The sequence below is a fragment of the Ochotona curzoniae genome, unplaced genomic scaffold (assembly GCF_017591425.1).
Source record: "Ochotona curzoniae isolate NIBS_2020 unplaced genomic scaffold, NIBS_Ocur_1.0 scaffold_3223, whole genome shotgun sequence".
In the NCBI taxonomy this organism is placed as follows: domain Eukaryota; kingdom Metazoa; phylum Chordata; class Mammalia; order Lagomorpha; family Ochotonidae; genus Ochotona; species Ochotona curzoniae.
Window position 1 is genome coordinate 7,061,076 of NW_024467108.1, and position 16,291 is coordinate 7,077,366.

The 16,291-nt window shown below is 45.7% G+C and overlaps 1 protein-coding gene across 1 annotated transcript in view; it reads right to left on the reverse strand.

Annotated features, from left to right (window-relative positions):
- INTS4 (integrator complex subunit 4) overlaps positions 1–12,719 on the reverse strand; it is an 89,581-nt gene extending 76,862 nt beyond the window's left edge. The window contains exons 1-3 of the mRNA XM_040964321.1: positions 12,498–12,719; positions 10,151–10,345; positions 3,037–3,154 (exon numbers count right to left, since the gene is read on the reverse strand). Of these exons, the coding sequence (XP_040820255.1) occupies positions 3,037–3,154; positions 10,151–10,345; positions 12,498–12,551 (367 nt within the window). The 5' untranslated portion in view covers positions 12,552–12,719. The remainder of the gene's footprint in view (positions 1–3,036; positions 3,155–10,150; positions 10,346–12,497) is intronic.
- Positions 12,720–16,291: the final 3,572 nt, after the last annotated feature.

Below are 16,291 nucleotides of genomic sequence, written 5' to 3' on the forward strand. Positions count from 1 at the left end.
GCTTCTCTCATCCTCTCTATCTCTCAAAGAAAGAAACAAAAAGAAAGAGACAAAGATAAAAATGTTCAAATAAAAGTAAAGCTTTACTATAAGCTAATTTCTAAAACAATTTTTTTTGTGAACTTCAGCCAATGGCCCACATGAATAAGATATGGACTTTGGACTGACCAGCTTTGGACGGACTCAGCTCTGGCTGATGCAGCTATTCGGGGAATTAACCAAAAGATGGAAGATTCCTCTTCGTATTTCTCCCTCTCTCTTTCAAATAAATAAATTTTTAGGCCCCAGTGTGGTAGCCTAGCAGCTAAAGTCCTCGTCTTGCACACGCTGGGATCTCATATGGGCACCAGTTGTAGTCCCAGTGGCCCTGCTTCCCATCCAGCTCCCTAATTGTGGCCTGGAAAGCAGAGGACAGCCCAAAGCCTTGATGCCCTGCACCTGCGTGGAAGACCCAGAAAAGGCTCCAGGCTCTTGGCTTCAGATCGGCACAACTCTGGCCATTATGGTCACTTGAAGAGTGAATCAGTGGATGGAAGATCTTCCTCTCTGTCTCTCCTCCTCTCTGTATATTTGACTTTCCAACAAAAATATATAAAAGGTAAATCTTAAAAAAAAAAAAGAATTGTCTTCTAAAAAGATTAAAAAATATATCTTAAAAAAAGATTCATCAAATATATTTTAGCATACATCATCAAGGAACTGAAACAGAAACAACACAATGTATATGAAACCTGAGAGATATTACTTTCACGGGCTCTCAATTGTGATTGCTCACAAGATCAGGCAAACACTGGGCATGACTTCCGAATTCACCCTGCACAATGTACAAAGCACCATACTATGTAACCTTGAACAAAACAGCAAGATTTTCTGAGCTTCTGTTTCCCACAGAGGTGCACTTGTGCAATATTATACCCACAATTCACTTTCAGAGTTCCTCATTCAAGGGTAACAGCTCTATTTCCAACTCAATTTTTTTTTCCCTAATAATAAATTCATTTATTTTTAATGATGTTTACCTAGTTCAGAAGAATACATGCCCATGTGGACCACTGATTAGGGTAGGGAAGGTCAAGGAATGAGAGAAAGTAGATGAGACAACTGTTGGCAATCTCCTTTTTTCTTCCCATTTTTTGGGAAAGTCGGGAGAGAAGGGCAGAGGGTTGCTCCCAGCTGCACAACCACATCAGTACCTGGACATAGGGGTTCGGCCATCCAATGTCATCTCAAGGTCCCCAATATGGAACATGTTCTGAGAACACTACTCACATGGTTTTGATAAATCTGAGATGCCATTGATTTCCTTGCTCCAAAGTTGAGGAAATCCTTCCAAGGTCCATTTGCTGATATAATTCACCTTAGCGTCTCCACTTACCATCAAAGCTTGGCTGATAGAGCTGTCTAATTTGTTTTGTCCTCCATGATACTACATGACCTCTGAAGGCCTCAATGAACTGGTTGTCATGTCTCTCGTGTGAATTTGAGCATGCTATCAACTGCACAGGCTTCAGCAACTGAGGAGACCCAATTCTGACACAAACACTCCATGGTCAGACCATAGATTCTGTGATTTTCGCCATGTTTGGAGATCCAAGTCCAGTGTTCCAGTGGGGGTGTCCCCAAAGAAACCTTACCAGAGGTTACCCCAGACCAACTCATATATGCCAACCAGTACAGGGTTCAGATCAGTCCATTACACACACATTCATGGTTGCAGTTGCCTGGTCAGTCTGTCCCAGTCCCATCTCATACACAAACCAATGGATGCTATAGCCCAGCCCATCTGTGCCCACCACACAGTTGGCCCTCATGAATACTAGCAGGAACTGCAGCCCAGTCAGAGTGACCCCCAGCAGTCCCCGTCAGGCCTGCCCCCAGCCCCAGTTTCCGCACACACTGGTGTGTGCAGCAGACTGGTCCAATCCGCCCTGCATCCCCACTTGGATCTTGTACACATCAATGCCAACCCAGCTTCTTACTAGTGTAGCATACCCTCGGACACAGCACACAATTGCTCAAGTCCTTGGTTCCCTCCCACTCACACGGAAGCCCAGGACTGAGTGCTGGGGTTCTGTCTTTAGACTGACCCAGCATAGGCTACCAAAGGCATTTAGGGAACAAACCAGCAGATAGATCTTTCTCAGTCTCCTTGTATCTCTCTGCCTATCTGGATTTCACACAAAAATGAAACAATTTTGAAACAAGAGACAATAATATCTATTTTTATATTATGTATATTACCTTAAATATATGATATTTGGTAGAGGTCAATAATGGACAGCTATTAAGAGAAAAATCTGGGGCTGCTACAACAGGTTAAGCCACTACTTGTAACACTGACACCCCACATCAATGTGCCCATTCAAGTCCCAGTCATTTGACACTGGGTTCCTGCTAACGTGCTGGAAGGAGCAAGGGAGGCAATGAAGGACAAACCAAGTACACACATTCTTGCCACCCATGTGGGAGACCTAGATGGAGTTCCAGTCTCCTGGCTTCAGCCTGGTCCAATGCTGTGGCCATTTAAGGAGTGAGCCACTTGAGGAAGATTGAGCTCTCTTTTCTTCTTCTACCTCTGTTACTCTGCATTTCAAATAAAAAGGGGGGGTGGAGAATACTGGGAGTATGCATTTGGTCCAGGAGCTAAGATGCTGGTTAAGGAGTCTGCCACATACTGCATTAGAGCACCTAACTTTCATACACAGCTCAAGCTCCCAACTCCAGTTTTCTGCTAATACAGACCTTGGGATGCAGCAGCAGGTGGCTCTGGGTATCTGGGAATTGAACAAGCAAATGGAAAACCTCTTTCTCTTTGTTTATGTCGACCTGTCTTTCTGTCATTCTGTTTCAAGTAGGAGAAAATGCATAAATTTGCCTTCTCAAAAAAGATAAAAAACTGTTACTATAACTCTAAAGTAAATGTACTTATATGGTTTTATTAAGTCGGCCTCAAGTTAGTCTTCAATAACACACATAGCAAAATGTGATCTACATTCTACATAAAAAGAATTAAGTAGCTTATAAATTGCAACTTACTTTCGTTCTGTAGTATGTTAATGGCATCATCCATAATGCAGTCGGGTGAAAATCCTGTAGTCTTGGATAACAAGCCCAATAAAGAAGCAATTTTCAACCTCACAGATGCATCATTTTCCTGAAACCAAAGAAACTATTATCATCTTGAAGCACTACACCTTTTTTTTTTCAAACAAAATATTCACTTACTTATTTGAAATGCAGAGTCACCAAGAAGGAAAAACAGATAGAAAAAGAGGGAGACATGTTGGGGATGGAGGATGGGTGGGAAGTTGGGGGGGGGAGCTTTTCCCTTTGCTACTCCCCTAACCCCAGATACAGGGAAAAATGATTGTATTAGAGTGGAAACAATGATATTACCCACTTTCAAAAAAAAAAAAAAGAAAGAAATGGTGCCTATATGGTGTTTCAGCATATGCAAGGCAAGGCCTTTAGCCTCTGGGCTATTGCATTTGGCCCTCTCAGAATTATTTTCAAATTTTCCCTTTATTTCTCCTTCCAATAACTGAATGTCCAAGCAGTTGTCAATTATTAAAATAGAGCGTGCTGTCAGTCAAAAAAAAAAAAAGAAAAAGAGGGAGAATCTTCAATCTGCTGGTTCACTCCCCAAATAATGCAATGGACAGAGCTGGGCCAAGCAGAAGCCAGAAGTCAGGAGATTCTTCCAGACCTCCCAAATGCATGCAGGAGCCCAAGTACAAGGGACATCCTCTGATGATAAGTGGAATGGCTGAGACTCCAGTTGATGCCCATATGGGACTGCTGGCACCAAAGACGGCAGTTTGACATGCTGTACCAAAGCACCAGTCCCAAAGCTACACTCTTAGCCAACAAACAGAAACAAATAGGAAACTAACATCCCAGAATGCTACACCAAATACAACATGAATGGGAACTTTTTTTAGATTTATTTATTTTTATTGGAAAGGCAGATTTATAGAGAAAAAGAGACAGAAAGATCTATCAGCAGGTTCACTCCCCAAAGTGGCCACAAGGGCTGGAGCTGAGCCGATCCAAAATCAGGAGCCAAGAGCTTCTTCTGCACCTCCCATGCCAGTGTAAGGTCCAAAGGCCCTGGCCCATCCTCTACTGCACTCCCAGGCCGTTAAGTAGGAAGCTGGATGGGAGTGAAGCAGCTGGGACATGAACCAAAACCCATATGAGATCAACGTGAGGTTACAAGGTGAGGATTTAGCCACTAGATCATCACACCAGGCCCACAAATGGGAATATTTTAATGCTTTCCTGGCATCATTAACTTATTTTTTCTTTCTTGTTTGAGTCAGAAAGACAGCCAGTCACAGAGCAAGAAAAAAGAAATAGAAAATTCCCATTCACTGGTTTACCTCCCTAATGCCTGTAACAAGTGATTCTAGGCCAGGTTGAAGCCAGGAGCCAAGACCTAATCTAGGTCTCTGACAGGAGTGGCAAGAACCCAATTACATGAGCCACTGCCACTGACCACAGTAGGCAGTGTGGGCAGGCATCATTCAAAGTACTTCAATACGGGATTGTGGCATCTTAATCAGTAGCTTAATCACCAGGTTAAATATCTGTTCTATCACTAACTTACTTTGAAAGGCAGAGATCTCCCAACCACTGGCTTAACTAGACTAGGCCAGGTAAAAACAAGGAGTTGGGAATTTATTACAAGTAATCCACATGAGCAACAAGGATTCAACTTCAAGGTATATCACCTGCTGCTTCCCAGAACATCCACCAGCGGGAAGCTGGGACAGGAACACAGCCAGGACATGAACATCACACAGAGAGCACGGCTAGAATATTTATTATCTCCTTCTTTCCATTAACTTAGGGTGTACCCTGTTCTTTCTCTACTTTTTTAATGATAAAGTTGAATCTTGATCTGAGAATCTCACAATATACTGGTAACTATGAAAACTAAACAAAAATTCAGGCAAAAAAATGAACAGAAATGAGAAAATAAACATTAGATGATGTTCCACATCATTTATCATTGGAAAGATACAAATTGGACCTGGCACGATGGCCTAGTGTTTAAATCCTCACCTTGCACATCTAGGATTCCATATGGGAACCTGTTCATATCCCAGCTGCTCCAAACCCCATACAGTATCCTACTTCTGACTTGGGAAAGCAGTAGAGGACAGTCAGACCCTTGGGACCCTGCACCTTTAGGAGACCTGGAAAAAGCTCCTAGTTCCTGGCTTCAGATCAGCTCAGCACCAGCTATTCTGGCCACTTGTAAAGTGAACCAACAGAGGATCTTTCTCTCTGTCTTTCCTTCTCTGTAAATCTGCCTATCCAATAAAAATAAATTAATCTTAAAAAAAAAAGCACAAATTAAAACAAGATGTGCCCTTATACTAGCAGTTAAGCTACAGTGTGGAATGCCAGTGCCTGTCAGAATCCCTGGGTTTCCATCCTCTGACTCTGGCTTCCTCTGGCACACGCTGGGAAGGAGCAGGTGACAGTTCATGTGGCTGAGTTCCTGTTTGCGAGTGGGGAACCTGCACTAAGTTCCTAGCTCAGCCCAGACCCAACCCTGGCTGCCATGGACACTACAGAGAAAAGCAGTGGGAGGGGAACTTTGTCTCCATCACTCATTTAATTTGTTAAACTGTTTTTGAAAACTACAAAGGCGGGCCCGGCGCGGTGGCGCAAGTGGTTAAAGGTCCTCGCCTTGCATGCCTGGGATCCCATATGGGCGCCGGTTCTAATCCCGGCAGCCCCGCTTCCCTTCCAGCTCCCTGCCTGTGGCCTGGGAAAGCAGTCGAGGACGGCCCAAAGCTTTGGGACCCTGCACCCATGTGGGAGACCTGGAAGAGGCTCCTGGCTTCGGATCGGCATAGTATCGACCCGTTGCGCTCACTTGGGGAGTGAATCATCGGACGGAAGATCTTCCTCTCTGTCTCTCCTCTCTGTATATCCGCCTTTCCAATAAAAAAATAATAATAAAAATAAATCTTTTTAAAAAAAAAGAAAACTACAAAGGAATATAACCTAACACCTATTAAGCATCATTACTATGAAACACATACACACACAGAAAACTCTATGAGCAGCAGTTACTGTTCAGGATCCTCTTCCCATCCAGCTCCCTGAGAAGCACCTGGGAAGGCAGCAGAGGCTGGATCAAGTGCTTGGGCCCTTGCTGAGCACGAGTGCTCCACTTCCCATCCAGCTCCCTGCTACATTGTCTAGGAAAGCAGCAGAGGACAACTCAAGCCTTGAGCCCCTGCAACCACTTGGCAGAGCCAAAGAAGTCCTGGTTCCCAGCCATGGATCAGCTCAGACCAGATATTGAGGCCATTTAAGGAGTGAACCAGCACATGGGAAGCCTTTTTCCGTCTTTCCTTCTCTCTCTGCAAATCTGCCTTTCAAATAGAAATTAAAAAACAAACATTTAAGAAAAAAAAAATCAAAACTCCGTGCTTGAAAGAAGCTTTTGTTCTACCACAGGGAAAAGATCAGGAACATAAAGTTTACAGAGTATTAGAAGTACCAGAGGGGGCTGACGTGATAGCCTAGCAGTTAAAGTTCTCACCTTGAATGCTCCAGGATCCCATATGGGCACCGGTTCTAACCCTGGCGGCCCCACTTCCCATACAGCTCCCTGATTGTGGTCTGGGAAAGCAGTCGAGGATAGCCCAAAGCCTTGGGACCCTGCACCTGCATGGGAGACCTGGAAACGCTCCTGGCTTCGGATTGGTTCAGCTCCAGCCATTGAGGCCGCTTGGGGAGTGAACCATCAGATGGAAGAGCTTCCTCTCTGTCTCTCCTCCTCTCTGTATATCTGACTTTCCAATAAAAATAAATAAATCTTCAAAACAAAACAAAAAGAAGTACCAGAGGGTTTGGTGTAATGACGTTAAGCCTCCACTTGTGGCATCAGCATCTCACTTAGACACCAGTTCGAATCCTAGATGCTCCACTTTCAATCCACCTCCCTATTAATCTCTTGTGAAAGCAGAAGACAGCCAAGAACATGGGCCCCTACAACCACATGGGAGACCCAGAAGAAGTTCCTGACTCCTGGCATTAGACCAGCTCAGTTCCAGCAGCTGCAGCCATTTGGTGAGTAAAGCAACGCATGGAAGAGCTCTCTATCTCACCTCTCCCTGTAACCTGTGGTTCTAGGTCTTTTCCCTGTGGTCAGAATACCTGACCACAACTGGCTGTTTTCCTCCCAGGAGTATAACACTAGTACACGTACAAGGCAACCTGGGCAGTTGACTACAGATGGGATATCCTGAGTTCTGGTCAGCCATTTTCTCTGTCACTAAACATCTTCCTGAGGCCAGCTCAAGTGGCTAATCCTCCACCTTCAAGCGCCAGGATCGCTATGGGCACTGGTTCTAATCCTGGCTGCTCCACTTCCCATCCAGCTACCTACTTGTGACCTGGGAAAGCAGCAGAGCATGGTCCAATGCCTTGGAACCCTGCACCTGCATGTGAGACCCAGAAGAGGCTCCAGGCTCCTGTCTTCAGATCGGCACAGCTCCAGCAGTTGCGGCCACTTGGGGAGTGAATCAGTGGATGGAAGATTTTCCTCTCTGTCTCTCCTCTCTGTGTATCTGACTTTCCAATAAAAATAAAATAAAATAAATCTTTAAAAGTTTTTAAAAAATAAATCTTTTAAGTGTCTTCATTCCTCAATCTCTTCATTTTGTTTTTTCTTTCTGCCTAGAAAATTTCTCAGATATTAACAGATATGATCTTGAATGATTTGATAGAAAGACATGTTAATATCTGGGTCTCTCATGTGGGTGCAGGTTTCCAAATACCTGGGCCATGCTCTACCCTTTCCCAGGCTCATTAACAGGGAGCTAGATCATAACAGAAGCAGACAAAACTTGAACCAGTGACAATACAGGATGCCAGCACCACAGGTGGTCATTTTATACATTACACCACAGTGCCAGCCCTGCTACTCCACATATGACATAACTTGCTACTAATGCATTCTAGGAAACAGTAGATGATGGCTCAAGAAATTGGGCCCCTGCCATCCAACTGGGAGACCTGGATGGAGTTTTACAAACCTGGTTTTTGCCAGGCCCAGTGCTACTGTCAAGGACATTTGGACAATGAACTAGTAGATCTCTATCTCTCTCACTCTTTTGCTCTTTCATTCTCTTTGTAAGTAGATGAACATAAACAAACAACAATCTAAAAAGATGCTCACAAAATTTTTTCAAAACACGCCAACATTGTAGCAAAGCAAGTTAAGCAACACTGAAAAAGCTGGCATCCCACATTGCAGTGCTGCTTTGAGTCCAACTACTCTGCTTCCAATCAGGCTCCCTGCTAAAGCACCCAAGAAAGCAGCAGATGATGGTGTGACTGCTTGGGTCCCTAACAGTCACATGGGACAAGATAGAGGTGCAGGTCCCTAGCTTCTGCTTGGCCTATTCCTGGAATTTTGCTTGTTAATTTGCTTGTTTTTAAAGATGCATTTATTTTTATTGGAGAGGCAGACATACAGAGAAAAGGAGATACAGACAGAAAGATCTTCCTTCCACTGGTTCACTCCCCAACCAGCCGCCAACAGCCAGACCTGAGTCAATCTGAATCCAGGAGCAAAGAGCTTCCTCTGCGTCTCCCACATGGGTGCAGGGTCCCAAGGCTTTGGGCTGTCCTTGACTGCTTTCCCAGACCACAAGCAAGGAGCTAGAAGGGAAATGGAGCAGCCAAATACGAACTGGCACCCATATGGGATCCTGGAGCATGTAAAGCGAGGACTGGCCACTAGGCTAAATACCAGGCCCCAACCCTGTATATTAAAGCCTTTTGGAGAGCAAACTGACTGATGGAAGATTTCTTTCTATCCCTGTTGTAACTAAGCCTTTCAAATAAATAAAATAAATCATCAAGAAAAAATATTTTAAGGTGTAACATGCATCCTGACAGGTGGATATGAAATAGAAACAGCCTTTCATTAAAGTATCAAAATCCTCAAAACCATGCTTACATTGAATCTAACAAAGCCTTTAGATCTAACTTCCAGTTCACAGTAAATACAGGCAAAAAAGCATGCCAAGCTCCAATGATGTGACAAAGCTAGAAAACAAAACATTTTGTCAATAAAAGACCCAGTTTCTTCATTCAATCGATATCACCAAAATAATGAGAACTGTTCTAATAAAAGGCCAGAAGGAGAGGGCTGACAATGTAGTACAGCGAGCTAAATAAACTGCAGCCTCTAACGCTGACATCAAAGCACTGATTCAAGTCCCAGCTGCTCTGCTTCTGATCCAGCTATCTGCTCATGCGTCTGGGAAGGCAGCAGAGGATGGCTGTAAGTGCTTAGGCTCCTGGCTTCAATCTGCATCAGCCCCAGCCACTGCAGACATTAGGAGGGTGAATCAGTGGATGGAAGATCATTTCTCTTTTCCTTTACCCTTGAAAAACAAACAAACTAACAAACAAACAGGGCTAACAATTCACACAGAGGTTAGGAGCCCAGGTGGTACGACAAGATAAGCCAAGACATCAGAGTTCTGGATTCAACACCTGAATCCAGAGTTCTGGATTCAGCTCGTGACTCCAGCTCCCTGCCTGTGCAGAACCTAGAGGGGTGACAGCTGAAGGGGTTGGGTCCTAGCCACTTACATGGAGGACCCAGGTTGCACTGATGACTTCTGGCTTTAGCCTCAAGCAGGGGCTGCCATGGGCATTTGAGATAGAAGCTCCAAGTCTATGTCTAACAATGAGTCTAAGAACCCACTGCTAAAATGATAGAAGCAAAATATCACCCATTCATATTAACCCTGAATGCAAATGCCTTAAACTCATCAATCAAACGTCATAGATCGGTACATTGGATAAAAATAACAAAACCCATCTATGAAGGAGACACACTTCATCAAAAAAGATCTGCAGGAACTATATCTCAGGAATTTTTTTTGTTTGTTTCACCTCTTCAAAACACTTTCTTCTGATTAAATTCTTCAATGATTCACAGATCATATAGAAGCACCATTTTGTTCAAGAAGGTTCTTAATTTTGCTTTTTATTTCTTCAGCTACACATTAGTCATTCAGTAGCATATTATTTTCAATATTAACCCACTGTGTGGACACAATATATTGATATATGTACTTTAATCAGGGCCTCAAGACCTTCTTACCTTATAATAATGCTCCAAGAGAATCCTGACCACTCCCTCCACACTTTCTGCCTCAACAGGCTTCCTGGCAAACTGGAGTAGGTACTGCAGTGCATCTGCCGGGGAGGTGGCTTTACACAGATCAATGTGGAGGGCTGCAGATTTACTCGGTTTAGTAAGTCGGAGTTTCTTAGTAGCGATTTCCTCCTGTTGTTGCTGTAAAGAGATGCAGAAGACAGAGCATGAAAACCAAGTAAAAACACAGAGCCTGCAAATTTAATTTTACCTCCTTCGATGAAAATAATTTCCCCTTAGTTAATAAAGCCAGCTTTCAGAAAAAGCAGTATTACAGACTGAATAAAGAACACTGAATTGAACGCAGGCCATGAGTCATAAGTTTGTCTTTCCCTGACTCCTACAATTTTAGACTGTTGTTGAATTTCTCTGAGCCCATTTCTTTCTCTGGGGACTGGGGCAGCTTTAGGGTTAAGAGATCACACAACAATCCATTTCATTCTGTATTGGAAAATAAAGAGCAGGACCAGTTTTGTGGGATAGCAGGGGAAGCTGCTCCCTGTAAAACAAAGATCCCATATGGGTGTCAGTTTGAAACTTGGTTGCTACATTTTTGATCCAGCTCCCAGCTAGTGTGCCTTGAAAAACAGAAGATGACTCAAATGACTAGGTCCTTGCCATGTATGTGGGACCTACGTGCAGTACCTGGCTCCTGGCTTTACAATATAGGAATAATGCTACCAACCACCAGTCTTTCTCAACCAGAGATTCCCCACCTGGGCCATAAACCACAGAAAGTTGACTATTTTCTCAATTCTGTCAAGGATAACACATAACTAAAATCACGCACTATTACACACAATGGATGGCAGAAAGCTGGTGTGCAAGGTACTCTGTCATTCATGGATTTCAGCCAGCCAGTAGTGGGCAAGTATATAACAATCTAAATGTTGCAATCTAAAATCTTCCCTGAGAACTAACACATAATGTTAGAGCACAGGGCATTTAAAGCCTTACAAATTCACTCTGCTAAGGGAAGAGATTAAGTTCATTCCAGATAGGATCATAGTATGACATGATTAAACAAACAAACACTTTGGAATCACAGAAGTTCATATTCCATAGTCATGAACTATGGGGGGAAGGGGTAGGAGGTCTTCTCTTCGGTATAACTGTATTATAAGAAGCCTAGATTATCCTGTCTTTATTGTACATACATCCTAGGCAATAAATGTCAGTTTTGTCTACCTCATCATCATCACAGCACAGGAAAAAAGAACAGACGCACTAAGATCTCAATTCATCACACTCTGGTGTCACTCCTCTAAGTGGCACAAACAGAAAGAAAATGACAGGTGACATGGCTGGGAAGGAAGAAGGTCTGATCACAACTGGCAAGGAGGGGCTGCCAAAAAGAACTAAAGGCATACTTGATTAATCACTGCAAGTACCTCTCCACACCACGCCACGGAGGGCACTTCACATGCGGCAGTGGAATTATATGAATTTATCTTAGTGCAGAAAGAAATACCGAACATCATGCCTACAAGCGTGACCACAGAAAAATCACACTGGCTGTCTCTCTATCTCACAAGAGAGCACCTAACAGAGTGATCCAATGCTCTTATTGTGCCTAGCACACACAGATGCTGAGCACCCGTTTACGCCGACAACCCCTTGGTAAACAGATGGGACACTGAAGGGCCAATTTCTTGTTGGATGGTCTGAATCCCTGTACTCTTCAAGTCTAAGGCTCTAAGCACGCTGCCGATCCACCCGCGGGAATCCGGAGCTTGTTTGGAAATGCAAACTCCTGCTTCGCGCCCCTGTATGGTCTGTATGCGCATTACAGCAGGACACAGGATCCCCGGGCACCAGCCTCTCCTCCAGCGACGCCCGTGTGGGGGACACGTGGGGCATCACTGAGTACTGGTGGCCTTCAACAACGCCAAGGGACGACGGTCCTGCCCCCTCCCCTGTCCAAGGGAAATAGAGCCTGCGGCCAAACGAACTCTGCAGACCTCTCTTCCAGTCCCTTTCGTGCAGCCTGTACCCCAACTTTCCTCCCGGGGAACCGGAGGTAGCACCCGTCACTGTCCACCAAGGATTCCCCAGTAACCCTATCCAGCCAGGTGGTGGGGCTATTAAAGGAGATCACACGATAGCTTTGTAACCTGTAAAGCACGACTTGTTTCCTCCGAGACACCTGTCAGTTCCGACGCTAACAACAAAAGCGGCTGCAAACAACACGCCCCCTAAGGATGCTGCTTCCGCCTGTCCACACAGCGCCCAAGGGTCCGGACAGCCCTCCCCGCGCTCGGACGGCGCCGCCAGCTTTCCGGCCAGAGCTCACCTGCACCACTTTCGTGAACTCCTCATACACTCGCTTTTTCAGATGCGCCGCCATGCTGCCCGGAGACCCTCTCAGCTGCTCGTACTCCACGACGGACGCGAGGGGATAGCGGACCCGGAAACCCTGGCCGGGAGAGAGGAGCCCGCCGCGATCCCACAAGGCAAGGGACCGGAGGCAAGAGCGGCCACTTCCTGGAGCTCGACTGCCCGGCCGCGGAGTCCTCAGAGCCGGAAGCTCGGGAGAAAGAAAAAAAGAACTTCGCTTGCTGGAGGCGGGGCGTCGGGCGGAAACAGACTGGAATGAAAAGAGGCGGAGCCAATGGGCGCGTCCGAGCGGCTGAGAGACTGAGGCCGAGCCAGGCGGAGGAAGGAAGAGCCGGTGAGGGGCCGGCGCAGTCGCTTTCACACTTGGATCCTCTACCTGCTGCGAAAGCAGTGGGCGCAGCGGGTGGAAGGGCTTCCGTTGCAAAGTTTGCCTTTCCAATAATAAATAAATACATTTTCGAGCAGAAAGTACACATGGGCGCAGCGCGGTAGCCCAGTGGGTAAAGTCCTCGCCTCGTACTCGCCGGGATCCCACAAGGTCACGGGTTCGTATCCCGGCTGCTCCACTTCCCATCCAGCTCCCTGCTTGTGGCCTGGGAAAGCAGTCGAGGACGGCCCAAAGTCTTGGGACCCTGCACCCAGGTGGGAGACCCAGAAGAAGCTCCTGGCTCCTGGCTTTGAATCAGCGTAGCTCAGCGTAGCTCTGCCTTTTGTGGCCACTTGAGCGATGAACGAAGGAAGGGAAGATCTTTCTGACTCTTCTCTCTGTAAATCTGCCTTTACAAGAAAAATAAGTCATAAAAAAAAGTACAGATTACAGGCAAGGGGGCACACACAACTTGAAAGTACTGAAGAGTTTTGACTCGTTGGAGTAAAGGGGCTGAATTGACAATGCCTGTCATCCTGGGAGATCCGCAGTATTTGCTGGTCCTTTTTAAAAATAAAATGTATTTATTTTTATTGGAAAGTCAGATATACAGAGGGGAAGATTTTCTATCCAATGATTCCCTCCCCAAGTGAATGGCTGGAGCTGAACCAATCAGAAGCCAAGAGCCTGGAGCCTCCTCTAGGTCTCCCATGTGGGTGCAGGATCCCAAAGCCTCAGGCAGTCCTCCACTGCTTCCCCAGGCCACCAGCAGGGAGCTAGTTGGGAAGCAGGGCCGCCAAGATACCAACTGGTGCCCATATGGGAATCCTAGCACATACAAGGTGAGTACGTTAGCCACTAGGCTACCATGCAGGGCCCTGTTTGCTGGTTCTGAACACTACTTTAGTTTGAGCCTGTAACGTTCCTCCCATGCCCTGTGGTGGTTTTCTTTCCTTTTTTTTTTTTTTTTTTTTTTTTCCTTCCCCTAAGGATTTATTTGAGAAGAGTGGGATAGGGGATTTTCCATACCCTGATTCATTCCTCAGATTCCCACAACAGCCAAGACCCAGCCAAACTGAAACCAGAAGCCTGGAACCCCAGCCAGGTCGCCAGCATGGGTGGCAGGGACCCAAATATTTTGCCCTTCCTCTGCTGCTTTCCGGTTAGCAGGGGCTAGATCAGAAGCAGAGCAGCTGAGACTTAACCTGATGCCCTAGATGGAGATGTCTTAGCCTGCTCCTTCACACTGCGTCAATTACTCCTCTGAAAGCTGCAGACAACAAAAAGAATGCCAGGACCAAAGGTCAGATGACAAAGCCATCAGGCTATGGCACTTGAACAAGTGGCCTCCAAGACAAATGCACTGGTGATACTGTGCCCCACAGACATGTGGTGACAAGTAAATATGGGACCATTGTACAGGCAGTTCATGTGTTCAGGCATAATAAATTCAAGCCTTTTTTTTTCCATTGGAAAGTCAGATATATATAGAATAGAAAAGACAGAGAGGAAGATCTTCTGTCTGATGATTCACTCCCCCAGTGACTGCAATGGTCAGTGCTACGCCGATCCGAAGCCAAGAGCCAGGAACCTCCTCCAGGCCTCCCACATGCAGGTGCAGAGTCCCAAGGCTTTGGGCCGTCCTCGACTGCTTCCCCAGGCCACAAGCAGGGAGCTGGATGAGAAGTAGAGCTGACAGGATTAGAACCAGTGCCCTTGTGGGATCCCGGGACGTTCAGGGCGAGGACTTTAGCTGCTAAGCCACACTGCCAGGCCCATGGCATGTTTTACTATCTACATGAAACTTTAGTTCTCCCTTGTTTTGCTCTTTCAAATGTTAATGCAGGATACTTAGAAAAAGCAAAAGACCGTAGTAGGTACAAGGGATTCAGAAATGCTGCAAGACAGTCGAAGGCCTGACACACTAACAGATCTTTACAACAACCTACTGCTGCACAGTAGGAATGTGTTTCTTTTTTTTTTTTTTTTTTAGGAATGTGTTTCAAACAGACCTAATTGCTTCAAGGAAACCTACAAAGAAAATACTCATTTTATATTTTTTAAAGATTATTTATTTATTACAAAGTCAGATATACAGAGAGGAAGAGAAACAGAAAGAGGAAGATCTTGGTCCCAATGATTCACTCCCCAAGTGACCGCAATGGCCAGTGCTGTGCCGATCCGGACCCAGGAGCCAGAAACTTCCTCCAGGTCTCCCGCACAGGTGCAGGGTCCCAAAGCATTGGGGTGTCCTCGACTGCTTTCCCAGGCCACAAGCAGGGAGCTGGATGGGAAGTGGAGAGCTGCCGGAATTAGAACCGGTACTCATATGGGATCCTGGCACATTTAAGGCGAGGACTTTACCTACTAGGCCATACCGCCAGGCCTGAAAATACTCATTTTACAGGTTTGTTTATTTGAAAGGCAGAAGTAACAGAGAACTTGTATCCACAGGTTAACTCTGTAAATGTTTCCAATAGCAACGACTGGGCAAGGCTGAGGCCAGAAGCCAGGAATGCCACCAGGGTCTCTCACATAAGTGGCAACGGCACAAGTACTGGGTGTATGTCCTACTGCTTTCCTAGGAAAGCAGGAATAATGAATCAGAAGCAAAGTAGCTGTGACCGCACCTTATACTCCAATAGGAGGTGCCAGCATCTCAAGCAGCAGCTTAACTCACTATGCCATAATACTAGCCCCAGGAAGCAAATGTTAATGCAGCTTCAAGAGTTTTACAAAGAAAGGCAAGGAATCCTAGACTGCAGACTATGGATGTACAGGTGTCAAGAGAAACAAAGAAACAAAAAAGGAGGGGGGAGGTGGGTCCTGCATGATGGCTCAGTGGCTAAATCCTTGACTTGCAAGCACCAGGATCCCATGTGGGTGCCAGTTCATGTCCTGACTGCTCACTTCCCATCCAGCTCCCTGCTTGAGCCTGGAAAAGCAGTAGAGGACAATCCAAAGCCTTGGGACCCTGCACCCACGAGGGAGACTTGGAAGAAGCTCATGCCTCCTGGCTTTCGATTGGCCCAGCTCTGGCCATTGCAACCATCTGGGGAGTGAGCCAGCAGATGGAATATCTATGTCTTTGCTTCTTCCCATAAGTCTGATCTGCCTTTCCAATAAAAATAAATAAATATTAAAAAGCAAGTATATCTTCAGTCGGCTTCCAATAGTATATATATATATATATTTTAATAGTTATAGAGGGAGAGATCTTCTATTACTGCTTCAACCCCCAGAAGGCCACAACAGACAAGGTTGGACCAACCATAGCCAGAAACTTCATCTGAGTCTCCCATATGGAAGGCAGGGTCCCAAGTACTTGGACCATCCTCTGCTGTCTTTCCATGCATATTCACAGGGAACTGGATAGGAAGTGG